This window comes from Pseudophryne corroboree (assembly GCF_028390025.1).
Source record: "Pseudophryne corroboree isolate aPseCor3 chromosome 3 unlocalized genomic scaffold, aPseCor3.hap2 SUPER_3_unloc_11, whole genome shotgun sequence".
NCBI lineage: Eukaryota > Metazoa > Chordata > Amphibia > Anura > Myobatrachidae > Pseudophryne > Pseudophryne corroboree.
Genome location: NW_026967499.1, coordinates 2,729,381 through 2,753,348, shown reverse-complemented (window position 1 = coordinate 2,753,348; position 23,968 = coordinate 2,729,381). Strand labels below are relative to the sequence as shown.

Genomic DNA, 23,968 nt, shown 5'->3' with positions numbered 1-23,968 from the left:
TACAGAATGCTTGTGCGAAGAAGTCAGACATGTCGTGGAAGTTCTCCCCTTGCGCGAATGTCTGTCAAACTTTCTCCTGAGAGAGGAGGATCCAGGTACGACTTCTGAACCTGCGTTCCTCGAGTAGATGGAACCATTTTACCCCTTTTCAGGGAATGAAATCTAGGTGGAAGCTCAACGGCGTACTCACCGTTACATCCCAAGATGTGCTTTGAACACTTGTCCTAGAGATTTCGCTAGAAGAACTCGTTCTGGAATCATTAAATTACGCCACAGCAGTGCTGTGAGATATTACGGGATTAGGGAAGATGTGAACATCTGGACAAGGACCCTCTGCAATTACAGAGGCCTAAGAACCTCCAGAACTGATAACAGTGCCGCATTGCCAACCATATGTAGGTATGACGCAGAGGTCAAGTGGGAAGCGGGCCTAGCCCCGCCAGTCGTAGAGACTGCCTTTCCAAATGGAAAATAAGAATTTACTCACCGGTAATTCTATTTCTCGTAGTCCGTAGTGGATGCTGAGGACTCCGTAAAGGACCATAGGGAATAGACGGCTCCGTAGGAGACTGGGCACATCTAAAGAAAAATTTAGGACTATCTGGTGTGCACTGGCTCCTCCCCCTATGACCCTCCTCCAAGCCTCAGTTAGAACACTGTGCCCGGAAGAGCGAACACAATAAGGAAGGATTTTGAATCCCGGGTAAGACTCATACCAGCCACACCAATCACACCATATAACTCGTGATAGGAACCCCGGTTAACAGTATGATAACAACGGAGCCTCTGAACAGATGGCTCGCAATAACAACCCGATTTGAGTAACAGTAACTATTTACAAGTACTGCAGACAATCCGCACTTGGAATGGGCGCCCAGCATCCACTACGGACTACGAGAAATAGAATTACCGGTGAGTAAATTCTTATTTTCTCTGACGTCCTAGTGGATGCTGGGGACTCCGTAAGGACCATGGGGATTATACCAAAGCTCCCAAACGGGCAGGAGAGTGCGGATGACTCTGCAGCACCGAATGAGAGAACTCCAGGTCCTCCTCAGCCTGGGTATCAAATTTGTAGAATTTTGCAAACGTGTTTGCCCCTGACCAAGTAGCAACTCGGCAAAGTTGTAAAGCCGAGACCCCTCGGGCAGCCGCCCAAGATGAGCCCACCTTCCTTGTGGAATGGGCTTTTACAGATTTAGGCTGCGGTAATCCCACCGCAGAATGCGCCAGCTGAATAGTGCTACAAATCCAGCGCGCGATAGTCTGCTTAGAAGCAGGAGCACCCAGCTTATTGGGTGCATACAGGATAAACAGCGAGTCAGTTTTCCTGACTCCAGCCGTCCTGGAAACATAAATTTTCAGGGCCCTGACTATGTCCAGTAACTTGGAATCCTCCAAGTCCCTAGTAGCCGCAGGCACCACAATAGGTTGGTTCAAGTGAAAAGCTGATACCACCTTCGGGAGAAACTGAGGACGAGTTCTCAACTCTGCCCTATCCATATGAAAAATCAGATAAGGGCTTTTACAAGACAAAGCCGCCAACTCTGATACACGCCTGGCCGAAGCCAGGGCCAACAGCATGACCACTTTCCACGTGAGATATTTTAAATCCACAGTCTTAAGTGGCTCAAAACAATGTGATTTCAGGAACTCCAAAACCACATTGAGATCCCAAGGTGCCACCGGGGGCACAAAAGGAGGCTGAATATGCAGAACTCCTTTGACAAAAGTCTGAACTTCAGGCAGTGAAGCCAGTTCTTTCTGGAAGAAAATCGACAGAGCCGAAATCTGGACCTTAATGGACCCCAATTTGAGGCCCAACGTCACCCCTGCTTACATGAAATGCAGGAATTGACCCAGTTGAAATTCCTCCGTTGGGGCCTTTCTGGCCTCACACTAAGCAACATATTTCCGCCAAATGCGGTGATAATGTTTTGCAGTAACATCCTTCCTGGCCTTGATCAGGGTAGGGATGACTTCCTCCGGAATGCATTTTTCCTTCAGGATCCAGTGGTCAACCGCCATGCCGTCAAATGCAGCTGCGGTAAGTCTTGGAACAGGCAGGGCCCCTGCTGCAGCAGGTCCCGCCGTAGTGGTAGAGGCCATGGGTCCTCTGAAAGCATCTCTTGAAGTTCCAGGTACCAAGCTCTTCTTGGCCAATCCGGAACCACGAGTATAGTTTTCACTCCTCGCCTTCGTGTTATTCTCAGTACCTTGGGAATGAGAGGCAGAGGAGGAAACACAAACCGACTGGTACACCCACGGTGTTACTAGAGCGTCCACAGCGATCGCCTGAGGGTCCCTTGACCTGGCGCAATATCTTTTTAGCTTTTTGTTGAGGCGGGACGCCATTATGTCCACCTGTGGTCTTTCCCAACAGTTTACCAGCATTTGGAAGACTTCTGGATGAAGTCCCCATTCTCCCGGGTGGAGGTCGTGCCTGCTGAGGAAGTCTGCTTCCCAGTTGTCCACTCCCGGAATGAACACTGCTGTTAGTGCTAACACGTGATTTTCCACCCATTGGAGAATCCTTGTGGCTTCTGCCATTGCCCTCCTGCTTCTTGTGCCGCCCTGTCTGTTTACATGGGCGACCGCCGTGATGTTGTCTGATTGGATCAGTACCGGCTGGTTCTGAAGCAGGGGTCTTGCTTGGCTTAGGGCATTGTAAATGGCCCTTAGCTCAAGAACATTTATGTGAAGTGAAATCTCCTGAGTTGACCACAGTTCTTGGAAATTTCTTCCCTGTGTGACTGCCCCCCAGCCCCGAAGGCTGGCATCCGTGGTCACCAGGACCCAGTCCTGTATTCCGAATCTGAGGCCCTCTAGTAGATGAGCCCTCTGTAGCCACCACAGCAGCGACACCCTGGTCCTTGCCGACAGGGTTATCCGCTGCTGCATCTGGAGATGGGACCCGGACCATTTGTCCAACAGGTCCCACTGGAAAATCCTTGCGTGGAACCTCCCGAATGGAATTGCTTCGTATGAAGCTACCATTTTTCCCAGGACTCGTGTGCATTGATGTACCGACACCTGTCCTGGCTTTAGGAGGTTTCTGACTAGAGATGACAACTCCTCGGCTTTTTCCACTGGAAGAAACACTTTTTTCTGGTCTGTGTCCAGAATCATTCCCAGAAACAGAAGACGTGTCGTCGGGACCAGCTGTGACTTTGGAATATTGAGAATCCAGCCGTGCTGTTGTAGCACTTCCCGAGAAAGTGCTATCCCCACTACCAACTGTTCCTTGGACCTCGCCTTTATCAGGAGATCATCCAAGTACGGGATAATTAAAACTCCCTTCTTGCGAAGGAGTATCATCATTTCGACCATTACCTTGGTAAAGACCCTCGGTGCCGTGGATAACCCAAACGGCAGCGTCTGGAACTGATAGTGACAGTCCTGTACCACAAATCTGAGGTACTCCTGGTGAGGGTAAATGGGGACATGCAGGTACGCATCCTTGATGTCCAGGGAGACCCTGTAATCCCCCTCGTCCAGGTTCGCAATAACCGCCCTGAGCGATTCCATCTTGAACTTGAAACTTTTAAAATAAGTGTTCAAGGATTTTAAATTTAAGATGGGTCTCACCGAATCGTCCGGTTTCGGTACCACAAACATAGTGGAATAGTAACCCTTCCCTTGTTGAAGGAGGGGTACCTTGACAATCACTTGCTGTGAATACAGTTTTTGAATAGCCACCAACACTGCCTCCCTGGCAGAGGGAGTTGCCGGTAAGGCAGATTTTAGGAAACAGCGGGGGGGAGACGACGGCACACGTCTCGAATTCCAGCCTGTACCCCTGCGATAATACTTGAAGGACTCGGGGATCCACCTGTGAGAGAGCCCACTGTGCGCTGAAATTCCTGAGACGGGCCCCCACCGTACCCGGGTCCGCCTGTGAAGCCCCAGCGTCATGCTGTGGACTTACCGGACGCAGGGGAGGACTTCTGCTCTTGGGAACTAGCTGTGTGCTGCAGCTTTTTCCCTCTACCTTTGCCTCTCGGCAGTAAGGATGAGCCTCTAGCCCTCTTGCTTTTCTGGGGCCGAAAGGACTGTACCCGATAAATACGGTGCTTTCTTTTGCTGTGGGGTAGACTGTGGCAAAAAAGTCGATTTCCCAGCAGTAGCTGTGGAAACGAGGTCTGAAAGACCATCCCCAAACAGTTCCACCCCCTTATAGGGCAAAACTTCCATGTGCCGTTTCGAGTCGGCATCGCCTGACCATTGCCGTGTCCATAACCCCCTTCTGGCGGCAATGGACATAGCGCTTATTTTTGATGCCAGCCGGCAAATATCCCTCTGTGCATCACGCATGTATAAGATGGCGACTTTTATATGCTCTATCGTCAGCAAAATATTGTCCCTATCCATAGTATCCATATTATCCCGACAGGGAATCTGACCAAGCAGCTGCAGCACTGCACATCCATGCCGATGCAATAGCTGGTCTCAATATAATGCCCGTGTGTGTGTATATAGCTTTAAAGGTTGTTTACTGCTTTCTATCAGCAGGTTCCTTTAGGGCGGCCATATCCGGAGACGGTAGTGCCACCTTTTTTGATAAGCGTGTCAGTGCTTTATCTACCCTAGGGGGTGTTTCCCAACGTGACCTATCCTCTGGCGGGAAAGGGTACGCTGCCAATAACCGTTTAGAAATGATCAATTTCTTATCTGGGGAAGTCCACGCTTCCTCACACACCTCATTTAATTCCTCAGATGCAGGAAAAACTACAGGTAGTTTTTTCTCACCAAACATAATACCATTTTTTGTGGTACCTGGGGTATTATCAGAAATGTGTAATACATTTTTCATTGCCTCAATCATGTAACGGGTGGACCTATTGGAGGGTACACTAGTCTCATCATCGTCGACACTGGAGTCGGTATCCGTGTCGACATCTGTGTCTGTCATCTGAGGTAGCGGGCGTTTTAAAGCCCCTGATGACATTTGAGACGCTGGAACAGGCACAAGCTGAGTAGCCGGCTGTCCTATGTCGTCAAACCTTTTATGTAAGGAGTTGACACTGTCACGTAATTCCTTCCATAAGTCCATCCACACAGGTGTCGACCCCACAGGGGGTGACATCACATTCACAGGCATTTGCTCCGCCTCCACATCATTTTCCTCATCATACATGTCGACACAGCAGTACCGACACACAGCACACACACAGGGAATGCTCTGACAGAGGACAGGACCCCACAAAGCCCTTTGGGGAGACAGAGGGAGAGTATGCCAGCACACACCAGAGCGCTATATACCACTGGGATATCACCTATAAAGAGTGTTTTCCCTTATAGCTATATATATATATTTATACTGCGCCTAAATTTGTGCCCCCCCTCTTTTACCCTTTCCGTAGTGCAGGACTGCAGGGGAGAGCCAGGGAGCGATCCTTCCAGCGGAGCTGCGAGGGAAAATGGTGCCGGTGTGCTGAGGGAGATGGCTCCGCCCCTTTTTCGGCTGGCTTTCTCCCGCTATTTTAAGAATTCTGGCAGGGGTTAATTAACACCTATATAGCCCCTGGGGTTATATATGGCATCAGTTTGCCAGCCAAGGTGTTCTTTATTGCTTCTTAATTCCCCCCCCCCCCAGCGCCCTGCACCCATCAGTGACCGCAGTGTGTGGTGTGCATGAGGAGCAATGGCGCACAGCTGCAGTGCTGTGCGCTGCCTTGAAGACAGAAGTCTTCAGCCGCCGATTTTCCGGACCACCTTCTTGCTTCTGGCTCTGTAAGGGGGACGGCGGCGCGGCTCCAGGAACGGACGACGAGGTCGGGTCCTGTGTTCGATCCCTCTGGAGCTAATGGTGTCCAGTAGCCTAAGAAGCCCAAGCTACCACCACTTAGGTAGGTTCGCTTCTTCTCCCCTTAGTCCCTCATTGCAGTGAGCCTGTTGCCAGCAGGTCTCACTGTAAAATAAAAAACCTAAACTATACTTTCTTTCTAGGTGCTCAGGAGAGCCCCTAGTGTGCAACCAGCTCCGCCGGGCACAGAAATCTAACTGAGGCTTGGAGGAGGGTCATAGGGGGAGGAGCCAGTGCACACCAGATAGTCCTAAATCTATCTTTAGATGTGCCCAGTCTCCTGCGGAGCCGTCTATTCCCCATGGTCCTTACGGAGTCCCCAGCATCCACTAGGACGTCAGAGAAATCAGAGATTTAGTTTCCAAATTTCTTTTGATAATTCCGCCAGGTGGGAGCCAGTTAAGTTATTGACTTGCGACCGTAGGTAATGCATACCCATAGCGGATCCCTGTCTCCCACCTGAGTGGACTTCCAGGGGGAAGCGTCATGTGAAAATAGTAGGTGGAACAGATGTCGTATTCTGTTCCTGCCCCTCCTTTCCCGAAAAAAAGGCGGGGACCTCGGGACCTTACCGTTATCCCGCCCCTAGGGTCAAGAAAAGAGCATCCCTACCAATCGAACATTTATATACATATATAAAATTCTAACAGAGGTCCTGCATACTTTCCAATAGTACTGGAAACCCATGCACCCACAATAGGTGGCCTGAAGACAGTTTTACTGGCCGAGTATATAAATGGGAGTGTAGGCTCAAGTATGCGGCCAGCCTGTTCTTTCAGTGATGCTGAACCGGGGACGGGTCAGGTAATAGTAATCTGATAATCTGGACACAGCGGTGTGCACCACAGGAGAAATCTCCCAATATGTCTTATCCTTTTCAGGACACGGCTAAGCCGTGAAAATACCCTTAAGAATCAGGACTTATGTGCCTGGGATTTTCCAGGCGTGTTCAAACATAGCATCAGAAATAGGGGATGTTATCACAGGCTTCGTATTTATAGTAAAATAATCTCTCATCTCCTGTACAGGAGTGTAACAGCGATTTCTAACTCTTCCCCGAAGTTTGCATCATAGTTTGAATACACTTTGCTAGGATAGCATTCTGTCTACAGATCCCCTCTCACGTCCCCGTGTCGACTTCTGACGACTTGCATTATACGTGTAAAAGCACGCTTCGAGGGACATGAGGGGTCTAAAGAAGTTTTCAAATTGTATAAATATATCATTCAACTGAGAAATTATAAACTTAACTTCTGTAAATCCTCATCATGGGGACCAGGAGACATGACACCGTCCTGTCTTACTGACATGAAGCAATAGCTGAATTACATTCTGCATTGACTGATGTATATATATATGTTCCTTATAGACATGATATACTGTAATGTTACACATACACAGATACACAGTTTGTATACTGATTTATCAGATTAATCGGACAGGAATTCATACAGTGCACATCCTCTGATATACTCTTTAGACTGATAATGTGAACTTTCACCCTCATACCCAGACGGTCTGCAACATTTACCTCAGAGAATAATCAGATCAATACAGAAGTATGAACCAGCCACATACCAGCGCTACTAGAAACTTTTTTTATAACCTTCCACTGAATTAATACATTAACATCATCCCAAAATACATCCCCCTATACTTATAACACCCTGTTACCAGTGAGTTATGAGCAGCGGTGCAAGTATGCGGGTACGGGCAGGAACGGCGTACCCTTAAGAATTTAGCCGTGGGTATGCCGTACCCACACCGACGGGCCGCCGCTCCTCTTCCCTCCCTGCCTCTGCTGCTCCCCGCACCACCGCTGATGTGAGGGGAGGAGAGTGCAGCCTGCGCCTCTCCTTCCCCGTAGTCTCCGGCGGGTACAGGTGCCTTTGTTCAAGTCAGCGCTGCCCGTGAGCCAATCAGAGCTCGCGGGACCGATCCTCCCGAAGAAGTAAGGGCCATGGATCTTCCAACAGAAGAAGATCCAGCAGATACGCATACCAACCCCTCCTTGGTCTGTCCCGAGCAATGAGGATTGCCAGAACCTTTGTTCTTCTTACAAGTTGAAGAACTCTTGGAATCAGAGGAAGTGGGGGGGAACACATACACTGACGTGAACACCCACGGTGTTACCAGTGTGTCCACTGCCAATGCCTGCGGGTCTCTCGACCTGGAACAGTACCTCCACAGCTTCTTGTTGAGATGGGAGGCCATCATGTCTATGTGAGGTACCGCCACCAAATAGGTTACCTCATCGAACACCTCAAGGTGGAGGCCCCTCTCTCCTGGATAGATATGGTGTTTGCTGAGGAAGTCTGCTTCCCAGTTGTCTACTCCCGGAATAAAGATTGCAGACATCGCCACTGCGTGCCTTTCTGCCCAGAGGAGGATTCTTGACACCTCTGACATTGCAGCCCTGCTCTTTGTTCCACCTTGTTGGTTTATGTAGGCCACTGTTGTCACATTGTCCAACTGCACCTGAACAGCTCGATCCTGTAAGTGGTGTGCTGCTTGAAGAAGGCCATTGTACACGGCCCTTAGCTCCAGGATGTTTATTGGGAGAAGAGATTCTTGATACGAACACCTTCCTTGGAAGGTTTCTCCCTGAGCGACCGCTCCCCAACCTCTTAGACTTGCATCCGTGGTTAGAAAAATCCAGTCCTGAACCCCGAACCTTCGGCCTTCCAGAAGGTGTGGTAGTTGTAGCCACCAGAGGAGCAAAATCCTGGCTCATGGTGACAGACGTATCCTCTGGTGCATATGTAGGTGAAATCCTGACCACTGGTCCAAGAGATCCATCTGAAAGGATCGAGCATGAAACCTTCCATGCTGCAGAGCCTCGTAGGAGGCAACCATCTTCCCCAGAAAGCAGATGCACTGATGAACCGATACCCGGGAAGGCTTCAAGACACCCCGGACCATTGTTTGAATCACCAATGCTTTTTCCACCGGTAGAAACACCCTCTGCACCTCCGTGTCGAGGATCATTCCCAGGAAAGACAGGCTCCTTGTTGGCTCCAGGTGAGACTTTGGAAGTTTCAGTATCCAACCGTGCTCCTTGAGCAGAGTGTCGTGAGAACAATGGATCTTAATAACTTCTCCCTGGACGAAACCTTGATCAGGAGATCGTCCAGATATGGAATTATGTTCACCCCCTGCTTGCTGAGGAGAACCATCATCTCTGCCATCACCTTGGTGAAGACCCTCGGTTGAAACAGATAGTGATCGTTTAACAGTGCAAACCTGAGATAAGCCTGATGCGGCGACCAAATGGGAATGTGGAGGTATGCATCCTTGATGTCCAGGGACACCAGGAATTCCCCCTCCGTCAGTCCTGAGATGACAGCTCTCAGAGACTCCATCTTGAACTTGAACTCCCTGAGATAAAGGGTCAAAGACTTTAAACATAGAATTTGTCGGCAGATAAGAACCACTTGGCCCATCAGTCTGTCCCATTTTGTATTACATTATTTTTATCTCTAACCTTATTTGATCCTTATTTCTTTGTAAGTATATCCTTATGTCTATACCATGCATGTTTAAATTGCTCTACTGTCTTAGCCTCTACCACCTCTGATAGGAGGCTATTCCAATTGTCCACTACCCTTTCTGTGAAGTAATTTTTCCGCAAATTTCTCCTGAACCTCCCCCCCTCCAGTCTCAGTGCATGTCCTCGTGTCCTATTGCTTCTCTTCATTTGGAGAATGTTTCCCTCCTGGACTTTGTTAAAACCCTTCATATATTTGAAAGTTTCTATCATGTCCCCCCTTTCCCTTCTCTGCTCCAAACTATACATATATATAATACATATATTTAACCTTTAAATGTTCCCTGAAAACTCACCTCTTCAAACAAGCCTATCAAATTCCAAACCTACCCACATAACCTTCAGTGCTTCCCTATCTAATTAAATCCTCTCTGTACAGTACACATAACATCACATATCTTGTCTTTCTTTACTCTCACACCCTCCTGACACTTGGCCAACATCGCTGGGTGATCCTATCATACAACCAATTAAGAACCTAGCAATCTGGTTGACCATTATGCAATAGGTAGCATCTATCCTTGTGTATCAATGCCTATTTCTCCATAGATTGTAAGTTTGCGAGCAGGGCCTTCCTATCTCTATGTCTGTCTGTTTTTACCCAGTTTTGTTGTATTACTGTTGTTCTAATTGTAAATCGCAACGGAATATGCTGCGCCATATAAGAAACTGCTAATTAATAAAATAATAGTTTCCTACTGTATTGTCTTACTGACCTATTGGTGGTCATTCCGAGTTGTTTGCTCACTGCCGTTTTTAGCAAAATAGCGATCAGGCTAAAAATGGGCGAATCTGCCATGCGTATGAGCCGCAGGGCGCACGCGCTAAGTATTTTCACACGAAACTATGCAATTTTTCACAGGTCCGAGCAACGCTTTTCAGTCGCTCTGCTGATCGGTGAGTGATTGACAGGAAGTGGGTGTTTCCGGGGCGGAAACTGAGCGTTTTCCGAGAGTGTGCAAAAATGCCTGAGTGGCTGGAGAAACGGGGGAGTGGCTAACCGGACGCTGGGTGTGTTTGTGATGTCAAACCAGCAACTAAACGGACTGAGGTGATCGCAATCTAGGAGTAGGTCTGGAGCTACTCAGAAACTGCAAGGAAATACTTAATAGCAGAACTGCTAATCTTTTGTTCGCAATTCTGCTAAGCTAAGATACACTCCCAGAGGGCGGCGGCCTAGCGTGTGCAATGCTGCTAAAAGCAGCTAGCGAGCGAACAACTCGGAATGAGGGCACTAGTTTCTTACTGCATTGTCTTACTGACCTATAGTTTCCTTCTGTATTGTTTTACTGACCTATAGTTTCCTTCTGTAATGTCTTACTGACCTATAGTTTCCTTCTGTATTGTCTTACTGACCTATAGTTTCTTCTGTATTGTCTTACTGACCTATAGTTTCTTCTGTATTGTCGTACTGACCTATAGTTTCTTACTGTATTGTCTTACTGACCTAAAGTTTCTTACTGTATTGTCTTACTGATGTATAGTGGCTTACTGTAGTCTTACTGACCTATAGTTTCCTTCTGTATTGTCTTACTGACGTATCGCAGCTTACTGTAGTCTTACTGACCTATAGTTTCCTTCTGTATTGTCTTACTGACGTATCGCAGCTTACTGTAGTCTTACTGACCTATAGTTTCCTTCTGTATTGTCTTACTGACCTATAGTTTCCTTCTGTATTGTCTTTCTGACCTATAGTTTCTTCTGTATTGTCTTAATGAACTAGTTTCTTCTGTATTGTCTTACTGACCTATAGTTTCTTACTGTATTGTCTTACTGACCCATAGTTTCTTAATGTATTGTCTTACTGACCTATAGTTTCTTACTGTATTGTCTTACTGATGTATAGTGGCTTACTGTAGTCTTACTGACCTATAATTTCCTTCTGTATTGTTTTACTGACGTATCGCAGCTTACTGTAGTCTTACTGACCTATAGTTTCCTTCTGTATTGTCTTACTGACCTATAGTTTCCTTCTGTATTGTCTGGCTGACCTATAGTTCCTTACTGTATTGTCTTACTGACGTATCGTGGCTTACTGTAGTCTTACTGACCTATATTTTCCTTATTTATTGTCTTGCTGACGTATCGTGGCTTACTGTATTGTCTTACTGACCTATAGTTTCCTTCTGTATTGTCTTACTGACCTAGTTTCCTTCTGTAATGTCTTACTGACCTATAGTTTCTTCTGAATTGTCTTACTGACCTATAGTTTCCTATATACATAGTTTTCCTGTCTATGGTGGTCATTCCGAGTTGTTCGCTCGCAAGGCGATTTTAGCAGTATTGCACACGCTAAGCCGCCGCCTACTGGGAGTGAATCTTAGCATAGTAAAAATGCGAACGATGTATTCGCAATATTGCGATTACACACCTCGTAGCAGTTTCTGAGTAGCTTCAGACTTACTCGGCATCTGCGATCAGTTCAGTGCTTGTCGTTCCTGGTTTGACGTCACAAACAAACCCATCGTTCGCCCAGACACTCCCCCGTTTCTCCAGCCACTCCCGCGTTTTTTCCGTAAACGGTAGCGTTTTTTCCCACACGCCCATAAAACGGCCTGTTTCCGCCCAGTAACACCCATTTCCTGTCAATCACACTACGATCGCCGGAGCGAAGAAAAAGCCGTGAGTAAAATACTTTCTTCATAGCAAAATTACTTGGCGCAGTCGCAGTGCGGATATTGCGCATGCGCACTAAGCAGAAAATCGCTGCGATGCGAAGAAATTTACCGAGCGAACGACTCGGAATGAGGGCCCAGGTATGGTAGGTAAGTAAGTTAACAAGAGTGCTCCCAAAAAAGAGGATTTTGGTACTTACCGATAAATCCATTTCTCTGAATCCCCTAGGGGACACTGGAGTCTTATACAGTAGGGGTGTGAAGCTTGCAACCGGAGGTGTGGCACAATCTAAAAATGATCATTGTCTGCACAGACGGCTCCTCCCCCTTCACATCCCTCATCCCTCAGTTTGGAAAATTTGACCAAGAGAACAGGACATGATACTATAGCACATGGCGAGGAACCGACCCGCACAACATATCAAACAGCATCCAAGAAACTCTTAACAGAAAAACTAACGTTGTTTGCACAAACTGTTTGAACAAGAACCTTGAACACAGCAGGTTGACAGCACCGAGGTGGGCGTCCAGTGTCCCCTAGAGGATTCAGAGAAATGGATTTATTGGTAAGTACCAAAATCCTCTTTTCTCTTTCATCCACTAGAGGACACTGGAGTCCTACACAGTAGGGGACGTCCTAAAGTTATCCCCCAGGGAGGGAGTGCTGTCGGTGGCCTGCAAAACTAAAACGTCCAAACTTAGAGTCTCCGGACGCGAAGTTATCAACCTTGTAAAATTTTGCGAACGTGTGGGCTGAGGACCACATCACCGCTCTGCAAAGTTGAGTAGTGGAAACACCTCTGGCAGCTGCCCATGACGCACCCACTGATCTGGTGGTATGAGCACCCATCTGAACCGGAAACTGTTTGTCACAGGAAATGTAAGCTTGCCAAATGGCAAGTCGAATCCATCTAGACAAAGGCTGCTTAGATGCTGACCAGCCCTTTTTAAGAACAAACAATGGTCCAACTTTCTAAAGGACGACGTAACTTGTACATATACACGTAAAGCTCAGACAACATCCAAGGACACTTCCCCATCTGTGAGACCCTGAAAAGATGGGACCACAATTGGCTGGTTTACATGAAACCCCGAAACCAACCTTAGGAAGGAAACCTGCTCTTGTACGGAGTTCTACCCTATCCTCATGAAACATTCAAAGGACTCTTACACGATAAGGCTCCCAACTCAGAAACTCACCTGGCTGAAACCAAGGCAAGCAATAATGTAACTTTCCAAAAGAGATATTTCAGGTCTGTTCTTGCTAACGGCTCAAAAGTTGGAGATCTCAAAAATTCCAACACCAAAATTTAAGTCCTATGGCGCAGTGGTAGGATAAAAAGGGGGTTGTATCCTCAGAACCCCCTGTAAAAAGGTTTGAACCTCTGACAAGAGTGCTAACCGCTTGTTGAAATAGGATGGAGAGAGCCGAAATTTGAACCTTCAGAGAGCCCAGCCTCAGTCCTACATCTAGACCGGCCTGAAGGAAGAGTAGAAGTCTGGATAAGTGGAAGTTCGTCGAATTCCAACCACGTTCTTGACACCAGTCCATGCACTTCTTATAAATCCTGTAGTAGTGCATGGCTGTGACCGGCTTCCTAGCGGCAAACATCGTAGGAATGGCCGTTCTTGGTATCCCTCTGTTTCTTAAGATCCGGGTTTCAATAGTGACGCCGTTAAACGTAGCTGGGTGTTGGAACAATCCCTGAGATAGCAGGTCCTCCCTCTGAGGTAACCATCAAGGATCTTCCACTAGTAACCCTCGCAGGTCTGAATACCAACTCCTGTGGGGCCAATCTGGTGCAATTAGAATTGACCACACTCGTTCTCATTTCAACCATTTCAGAACCCTGGGTATGAGTGGGAAAGGTGGAAAAATGTAAACCCTCCTGTCAATGCGTCCACTCCTTCTGCTGCTGGAACTTTTGCCTGGACACATATCTGGGCAGCTGATGGTTTTGCCGAGACGCCATTAGATCGACTTGAGGTAGACCCCATCTCCTCACCACCATGTCAAAAATCCGTGGATGTAGGCACTACTCTCCCGGATGCATGTCCTGGCGGCTGAGATAATCTGCTTCCCAGTTTTCCACACCTGGAATGAACACTGCCGAGAGGATGAGGTTTCGCCTTTCTGCCCACAACAAGATCTTTGTGGCTTCCTTTAACGCCATCCTGTTCTTTGTTCCTCCTTGATGGTTTATGTAAGCCGTCATTGTGACATTGTCCGACTGTATCTTTAAGTGTTGACCCATGACTAGGTCTGCGGCTAAGAGAAGTGCATTGTAAACTGCTCTCAGTTCAAGAATGTTTATGGGTAGGCTGCTCTCCTGTAACGTCCATCCTTTATGTCCATGGATACCATGACCCCTCCATGTTCTAAACACACAATAACTGACTGGATTTATTCCATCTTGAATCTGCAAACCGTTAGGAATTTGTTCCACTAGGACGGCACTTCAATCTCTGAGTCTGGCGTCCGTTGTCAGGGTCCTCCAATCCCAAATGCCGAATCTCTTGCCTGCTGCGAGATTCTTGTGCAACGACCACCAAATCAAGAAGGTTCGTATGCGTGGTGGATGCTGGATTCTTCGATGTAGAAGCCAGTGCGAACCTGCTCCCTGAGCAATGAGTTTAATCTGGAATCGTCAGGAATAAAGTCCTCCGCACCGGAGAGCTGCGAATGACGCCACCCTCTTCTCGAGAAGTAGCACACAGAGGTGTAGAGAAACCATCTGTGTCCTTAGTACCTGAGCCACTAACCTCTGTGGGTCCTGGATCTAGTTCTCTGGTAGGAATACTCTTAATTGTATCGTGTCCAAGATGAGACCGAGGAATTGAATCCGTGGAGTTGGCATGAGGTTGGATTTCTGGAAGTTCACAATCCACCCATGTTGAATGAGAAATTGATGAGATTTCCGAGCATCCTTTATCAGCTGTTTCTGAGATGAGGCCTTGATCAGTAGATCGTCTAGATAAGGTATGATCGTGACCCCTGTCTCAATCCTGTCACCACTATTGCTATGATCTTTATAAAGATTCTTGGAGCTGATGATAGACCGAATGGCAGGGCCCTGATTCGGTAGTGATCCCACACCGGTGCAAATCTTAAGTAAGCTTGGTGAGGGGTCCAAATCGGGATATGAAGGTATTTTGCACTACCAAAAGTTTTGAATAAAATCCCGTTCCTCATTGAGGATCTGGGACTGGCGACTTAACCCTTTGTATGCAGGAGTCTTTGAAGTTGCCTCCTGTAACGCTCCTGCTCGCAATGGGCACCTAGGACCTCGCGCTGCAAATAAACGGACTGTGTGGACGCTGTTGTAACTATCCTGTAACCCTGGGAAATATCTGGTTGACCCAGACATCTGGTGATGTTTTGGCCCAGGCGTCCCGAAAACCTTCCAACTCTGCGCCCCCCAAGGGGGACCCCAGGTGAGCAGGGAAACCATCATGCCACAGGTCTGTTCTGCTTTTCTGGTGTTGACTATGAACGACCTCTACCTCTGGTTCCACGAGTCTGTTGCTCCAAAACCTCTTCTGGCTCGGTACGACAGCGATCAAATGAATTTAAACACTGGTCCCGAGCAACCTCCTCTAACGTGTGATGTGGTGCTCGAGTAAGAAGTAGGTAGAAAGGTAGATGTCACTGCAGTTGCCTGCGAAATCCACTTGTCTAACTCATCAAACATCATCTAACCCCCAAATGGAATAGCCTCTACTCTCTTTAAAAGAAGGGGAGCGGCGGAGGAGCTGCGCTGCTAGCCTACCAGGGCTTAAGTTACTAGGCAGCAGCGTATGAGAAGCCCTCGTACTAGCACCGACGGCGGGAGGAAGCGTGCAGGGGATATAGCCCGGGTCTCTGTGAGTGCAGGGGAAGCTGCGGCTGCTAGCAGCAAGAGATATGTCGTTTCAGCGGGAGGGGACGCTCTTTTCAAGCGCCACGCTGTGTGTTTAAGAGGCGGCGGTATACGCTGCCGCTGACAGCCGCGCTGTGTCTCCCTCAGCCCTCGGTCTGTAGAGGAAGGAAGGGCGGGCGGGGGAGCAGACATGAAGCGGGAGTATATAGCTGGCCAGGGAGTGTTTTAGACCGTTTGTTCTGTCACAGCGCCAGCGGAAGGAGGGGGGCGGCGGGGAAGCTGCGCTGCTGAGTCCCAGGGCTTAGAGCCAGAAGGTAGCAGCGTTGTGTGCGGTCCGCGGGAGGAAGTCTGTCAAACTGCCTCCAGGATCCATGAAGAAGCTATGGTTACCGTAAGTGTAACTGTAACTAGGGCCCCTTTACAACCAGTACTCACTGCTGACTCTGTGCTCCGGATTTTCTGAGGAGAGATGCAGATCCCCTTTAGTAGGGATCATTGTCTCTCTATTCTTAAGACTTTCGTCCCCCTTTACATTAGGGTAACTCAGTCTCAATATTGAAATGGAGCAGGAGCTCCCTTCTTGTGCTGGTACCTCCTTGGAACAATTTTTCAAATTGAGGGATGTGAAGGGGGAGGAGCCGAATGTGGAGACAATGCTAATTTTTAGATTGTGCCACACCTCCGGTTGCAAGCGTCACACCCCTACTGTATAAGACTCCAGTGTCCCCTAATGGATGAAAGAGAAAGGAGGTTTTACCTCTTTCTTTCCCGACCGCTCTTCTATGCAGAAGGTAAATATCTGCTGTTTGAGAGATGCTCCCTGTAAGGAATATAGAAATTTTCCACTTGTAGCTGATCTTGCAAAAGACCCCCACCCAATTTGTATCAGTTAAATTAAAGTCTCCCATGATTAGGACTTCTCCCTTTAAAGCCATTTTAGTGATGTCCAACAATAGATTCCTGTCCAAATCCTGCCCCTGGCCAGGTGGTCTACAGATCACCCCAATGCTAATAATGTCCTTCTCTCTGGTTTCTGTGGTGAGCCAAAGGTCTACTATATACAAGGAGTTATTTAATACCTGCATCATCTAACAAAATGAAGGTTATTTAATAAAAGGTTGCTAAACTGAGAAATTTAGATCCCATACAAATTAGACGCTCCACAAAAAACACACTACTTCTTATATATGATCCCTAAAAATAAACTTCTGCTTGTTACTTTTAATAACACTTTAGTGATGTGTGTAATAACGCTCTTCATGTGATGTTTGTCAAGGATAGCCTTGTGTTAGAAACACCCAACTGAGAACAGGGCTTATGTCAGAGGAGGCTGTTGGATAAGAGATTGCTGTAGTGACTGAGCAATGAGAATATGTGACTTCTGTAATAATAAGATTTTACTTACCGATAAATCTATTTCTCATAGTCCGTAGTGGATGCTGGGACTCCGTAAGGACCATGGGGAATAGCGGCTCCGCAGGAGACAGGGCACAAAATAAAAGCTTAAGGATCAGGTGGTGTGCACTGGCTCCTCCCCCTATGACCCTCCTCCAAGCCTCAGTTAGGATACTGTGCCCGGACGAGCGTACATAATAAGGAAGGATATTGAATCCCGGGTAAGACTCATACCAGCCACACCAATCACACCGTACAACTCGTGATCTGAACCCAGTTAACAGCATGATAACAGCGGAGCCTCTGAAAAAGATGGCTCAACAATAATAACCCGAATTTTTTTTGTAACAATAACTATATACAAGTATTGCAGACAATCCGCACTAGGGATGGGCGCCCAGCATCCACTACGGACTATGAGAAATAGATTTATCGGTAAGTAAAATCTTATTTTCTCTAACGTCCTAAGTGGATGCTGGGACTCCGTAAGGACCATGGGGATTATACCAAAGCTCCCAAACGGGCGGGAGAGTGCGGATGACTCTGCAGCACCGAGTGAGAGAACTCCAGGTCCTCCTCAGCCAGGGTATCAAATTTGTAGAATTTTGCAAACGTGTTTGCCCCTGACCAAGTAGCTGCTCGGCAAAGTTGTAAAGCCGAGACCCCTCGGGCAGCCGCCCAAGATGAGCCCACTTTCCTTGTGGAATGGGCTTTTACTGATTTTGGCTGTGGCAATCCTGCCATGGAATGTGCAAGCTGAATTGTACTACAAATCCAACGAGCAATCGTCTGCTTAGAAGCAGGAGCACCCAGCTTGTTGGGTGCATACAGGATAAACAGCGAGTCAGATTTTCTGACTCCAGCCGTCCTGGAAACATATATTTTCAAGGCCCTGACAACGTCAAGCAACTTAGAGTCCTCTAAGTCCCTAGTAGCCGCAGGTACCACAATAGGTTGATTCATGTGAAATGCAGAAACCACCTTAGGTAGAAATTGAGGACGAGTCCTCAATTCCGCCCTGTCAGAATGAAAAATTAAGTAAGGGCTTTTACATGATAAAGCCGCCAATTCTGAAACACGCCTGGCTGAAGCCAAGGCTAACAGCATCGACACCTTCCACGTGAGATATTTTAAGTCTATCGTGGAAAGTGGTTCAAACCAATGTGATTTTATAAAACTCAACACAACATTGAGATCCCAAGGTGCCACTAGAGGCACAAAAGGAGGCTGTATGTGCAGCACCCCTTTCACAAATGTCTGAACTTCAGGTACTGAAGCCAGTTCTTTCTGGAAGAAAATCGACAAGGCCGAAATTTGAACCTTAATGGAACCTAATTTTAGGCCCATAGACAGTCCTGTTTGCAGGAAATGCAGGAAACGACCCAGTTGAAATTCCTCTGTAGGGGCCTTCTTGGCCTCACACCACGCAACATATTTACGCCAAATACGGTGATAATGTTTTGCGGTTACTTCCTTCCTGGCTTTGACCAGGGTAGGGATGACTTCTTCTGGAATGCCCTTTTCCTTTAGGATCCGGCGTTCAACCGCCAAGCCGTCAAACGCAGCCGCGGTAAGTCTTGGAACAGACAAGGCCCCTGCAGTAGCAGGTCCTTTCTTAGAGGTAGAGGCCACGGTTCGTCCGTGAGCATCTCTTGAAATTCCGGGTACCAAGTCCTTCTTTGCCAATCCGGAACCACGAGTATAGTTCTTACTCCTCTCCTTCTTATGATTCTCAATACTTTTGGTATGAGAGGCAGAGGAGGGAACACATACACTGACTGGTACACCCACGGCGTTACCAGAGCGTCCACTGCTATTGCCTGAGGGTCCCTTGACCTGGCGCAATATTTGTCCAGTTTTTTGTTTAGACGTGACGCCATCATGTCCACCTTTGGTTTTTCCCAACGGTTTACAATCAGGTGGAAGACTTCCGGGTGAAGTCCCCACTCTCCCGGGTGAAGGTCGTGTCTGCTGAGGAAGTCTGCTTCCCAGTTGTCCACTCCCGGAATGAACACTGCTGACAGTGCTATCACATGATTTTCCGCCCAGCGAAGAATCCTTGCAGCTTCTGCCATTGCCCTCCTGCTTCTCGTGCCGCCCTGTCTGTTTACGTGGGCGACTGACGTGATGTTGTCCGATTGGATCAACACCGCCTGACCCTGAAGCAGAGGTTTTGCTTGACTTAGGGCATTGTAAATGGCCCTTAGTTCCAGAATATTTATATGAAGAGATGTTTCCATGCTTGACCACAAGCCCTGGAAATTCCTTCCCTGTGTGACTGCTCCCCAGCCTCTCAGGCTGGCATCCGTGGTTACCAGGATCCAATCCTGAATGCCAAATCTGCGCCCCTCTAGTAGATGAGCACTCTGCAGCCACCACAGGAGAGACACCCTTGTCCTTGTTGACAGGGTTATCCGCTGATGCATCTGAAGATGCGATCCGGACCATTTGTCTAGTAGATCCCATTGAAACGTTCTTGCATGGAATCTTCCAAATGGAATCGCTTCGTAAGAAGCCACCATTTTCCCCAGGACCCTCGTGCACTGATGTACTGAGACCTGTCCTGGTTTTAGGAGGTTCCTGACTAGCTCGGATAACTCCCTGGCCTTCTCCTCCGGGAGAAACACCTTCTTCTGGACTGTGTCCAGAATCATTCCTAGGAACAGTAGACGTGTCGTTGGAATCAGCTGCGATTTTGGAATATTTAGAATCCACCCGTGCTGACGTAGTACTACCTGAGATAGTGCCACTCCGACTTCTAACTGTTCCCTGGTTCTTGCCCTTATCAGGAGATCGTCCAAGTAAGGGATAATTAAGATGCCTTTTCTTCGTAGAAGAATCATCATTTCGGCCATTACCTTGGTAAAGACCCGAGGCGCCGTGGACAATCCAAACGGCAGCGTCTGAAACTGATGACAGTTTTGTACTACAAACCTGAGGTACCCTTGGTGAGAAGGGTATATTGGGACGTGGAGATAAGCATCCTTGATGTCCAGAGACACCATATAGTCCCCTTCTTCCAGGTTCGCTATCACTGCTCTGAGTGACTCCATCTTGAATTTGAACCTTTTTATGTAAGTGTTCAAAGATTTTAGATTTAAGATTGGTCTCACCGAGCCGTCCGGCTTCGGTACCACAAACAGCGTGGAATAATACCCCTTTCCCTGTTGTAAGAGGGGTACCTTGATTATCACCTGCTGGGAATACAGCTTGTGAATGGCTTCCAGAACTGCCTCCCTGTCGGAGGGAGACTTTGGTAAAGCAGACTTCAGGAACCGATGAGGAGGAAACGCCTCGAATTCCAGTTTGTACCCCTGTGATACTACCTGTAGAATCCAGGGATCCACTTGCGAGTGAGCCCACTGCGCGTTGAAATTCTTGAGACGGGCCCCCACCATGTCTGAGTCTGCTTGTAAAGCCCCAGCGTCATGCTGAAGACTTGGCAGAAGCAGGGGAGGGCTTCTGCTCCTGGGAAGCGGCTGCATGGTGCAGTCTTTTTCCTCTTCCTCTGCCCTTGGGCAGAAAAGAGTGGCCTTTTGCTCGCTTGTACTTATGGGAACGAAAGGACTGAGTTTGAAAAGACTGTCTTTTAATGCTGATGTGAAGTAACCCGGGGTAAAAAGGTGGATTTTCCAGCCGTTGCCGTGGCCACCAGGTCCGATAGACCAGCCCCAAATAACTCCTCCCCCTTATACGGCAATACTTCCATGTGCCGTTTGGAATCTGCATCCCCTGACCACTGTCGCGTCCATAATGCTCTTCTGGCAGAGATGGACATTGCGCTTACTCTTGATGCCAGGGTACAAATATCCCTCTGCGCATCACGCATATATAGCAATGCATCCTTTAAATGTTCTATAGTTAACAAAATATTGTCCCTATCCAGGGTATCAATATTCTCCGTCAGGGAATCCGTCCAAGCGACTCCAGCACTGCACATCCAGGCTGATGCGATTGCTGGTCGCAGTATAACACCAGTATGTGTGTATATACTTTTTAGGATATTTTCCAGCCTCCTATCAGCTGGTTCTTTGAGGGTGGCCGTATCAGGGGACGGCAACGCTACTTGTTTAGATAAACGTGTGAGCGCCTTATCTACCCTAGGGGGTGTTTCCCACCGCGCCCTAAGCTCTGGCGGGAAAGGGTATAGTGCTAATAATTTATTAGAAATTAGCTGTTTTTTATCGGGGGAAACCCACGCTTTATCACACACCTCATTTATTTCATCTGACTCAGGAAAAACTATTGGCAGTTTTTTCACACCCCACATAATACCCGTCTTTGTGGTACTTGTAGTGTCAGAAAGGTTCAATGCCTCTTTCATTGCCGTGATCATGTAACGTGTGGCCCTACTGGACATTACGTTTGTCTCGTCACCGTCGACACTAGACTCAGTATCTGTGTCAGGGTCTGTGTCGACCCACTGAGGTAACGGCCGTTTTAAGGCCCCTAACGGTGTCTGAGACGCCTGAACAGGCACTAATTGATTTGCCGGCTTTCTCATGTCGTCAACAGTTTTTTGCAAATTGCTGACATTATCACTTAATTGCTTAAACACAATCATCCAGTCAGGTGTCGACTCCCTAGGGGGTGACATCACTAACACAGGCAACTGCTCCGCCTCCACCTCATTTTCCTCCTCATACATGTCGACACACGCGTACCGACACACAGCACACACACCGGGAATGCTCTGATAGAGGACAGGACCCCACTTAGCCCTTTGGAGAGACAGAGGGAGAGTCTGCCAGCACACACCCAGCGCTATATATATACAGGGATAACCTTATATAAGTGTTAAACCCTTATAGCTGCTGTTTTATATTGTAATCTGCTGCCAAAATGCCCCCCCTTCTCTTTTTTACCCTGATTCAGAAGCAGGACTGCAGGGGAGAGTCAGGGAGCCGTCCTTCCAGCGGAGCTGTGAGGGAAAATGGCGCCAGTGTGCTGAGGAGATAGGCTCCGCCCCTTCACGACGTCCTTATCTCCCGCTTTTTCTGTGTAAAATGGCAGGGGATAAAATACATCCATATAGCCCAGGAGCTATATGTGATGTATTTCTTTAGCCTCCTAAGGTATATTTCTGTTATATTGCGTCTCAGGGCGCTCCCCCCCCAGCGCCCTGCACCCTCAGTGACCGGAGAGTGAAGTGTGCTGAGAGCAATGGCGCACAGCTGCGGTGCTGTGCGCTACCTTAGTCTGAAGACAGGATGTCTTCTGCCGCCGATTTCACCGGACCTCTTCGTCTCTTCTGGCTCTGTAAGGGGGACGGCGGCGCGGCTCCGGTGACCCATCCAGGCTGTACCTGTGATCGTCCCTCTGGAGCTAATGTCCAGTAGCCTAAGAAGCCCAATCCACTCTGCACTCAGGTGAGTTCGCTTCTTCTCCCCTTAGTCCCACGATGCAGTGAGCCTGTTGCCAGCAGGACTCACTGAAAATAAAAAAACCTAAATAAACTTTTATTCTAAGCAGCTCAGGAGAGCCACCTAGATTGCACCCTTCTCGGCCGGGCACAAAAATCTAACTGAGGCTTGGAGGAGGGTCATAGGGGGAGGAGCCAGTGCACACCACCTGATCCTTAAGCTTTTATTTTGTGCCCTGTCTCCTGCGGAGCCGCTATTCCCCATGGTCCTTACGGAGTCCCAGCATCCACTTAGGACGTTAGAGAAAAGTGTTTATTACTCACCTGTGCTGATATCTGTAGGGATCTCCTCCTCCTTACACTGCTGATCACCCTTCACATACATCTCTTCTTCTCCCTCTATATCTTCTGCCTTCATATCAGTCACATACGTCTCTTCTTCTCCCTCTGTATCTTCTGCCTTCATATCAGTCACATACGTCTCTTCTTCTCCCTCTATATCTTCTGCCTTCATATCAGTCACATACGTCTCTTCTTCTCCCTCTGTATCTTCTGCCTTTATATCAGTCACATACGTCTCTTCTTCTCCCTCTGTATCTTCTGCCTTTATATCAGTTACATACGTCTCTTCTTCTCCCTCTATATCTTCTGCCTTTATATCAGTCACATACGTCTCTTCTTCTCCCTCTATATCTTCTGCCTTTATATCAGTCACATACGTCTCTTCTTCTCCCTCTATATCTTCTGCCTTCATATCAGTCACATACGTCTCTTCTTCTCTCATTATATCTTCTGCCTTTATACGAGAAAGACGTTCTATCTAAATAACCCAAAAAATACAATGGCATTTGCATACTGTTTGGTTAAACTGAGGTGAAACAGTATAATATCAGTGTATAAAACACACAGCTCCTCTACACATTATATAGTGACAGTCACTTTGGTATATTGGGGAGACCCTAAATCCCACCTACCTGATCCTCCTGTGGGATCCTGTGATTCTCCTCTGTACAGTCCTGGGAATACAGAGGACGGGGACATCTCTCTGGGGTATCTCTGTTACTGGGCCCATCTGTAGGAGACACACAGTGACTGAGTACAGTGTATATATGTGATTATCAGATGAGGTGTGTATATAGGGGCCCCCATACCTGCTCTCCCCTGTACAATACATGACATTGTCCTCTTACCCAGTGATGTGAGGGGCCGGTGATTCTCCATCATCACGTCCTTGTACAGACCCCTGTGTTCCTCTATATACTCCACCTCCTGCATGGAGACATAGACAGTGACATCCTGACACCTTATAGGAACCTGACACACACAGTGATACAGTCATCACCCAGACATCCCCCGGTGTTACTGTATAATGCCCCATTCCCA

General features: G+C 47.8%; 1 protein-coding gene across 1 annotated transcript in view; it reads right to left on the bottom strand.

Annotated features, from left to right (window-relative positions):
• Nucleotides 1-23,397, bottom strand: part of LOC134983294 (oocyte zinc finger protein XlCOF7.1-like) — a 223,708-nt gene extending 200,311 nt beyond the window's left edge. The window contains exon 1 of the mRNA XM_063949014.1: nucleotides 22,910-23,397. Within this exon, the coding sequence (XP_063805084.1) occupies nucleotides 22,910-23,369 (460 nt within the window). The 5' untranslated portion in view covers nucleotides 23,370-23,397. The remainder of the gene's footprint in view (nucleotides 1-22,909) is intronic.
• Between the last annotated feature and the right edge of the window lie 571 nt (nucleotides 23,398-23,968).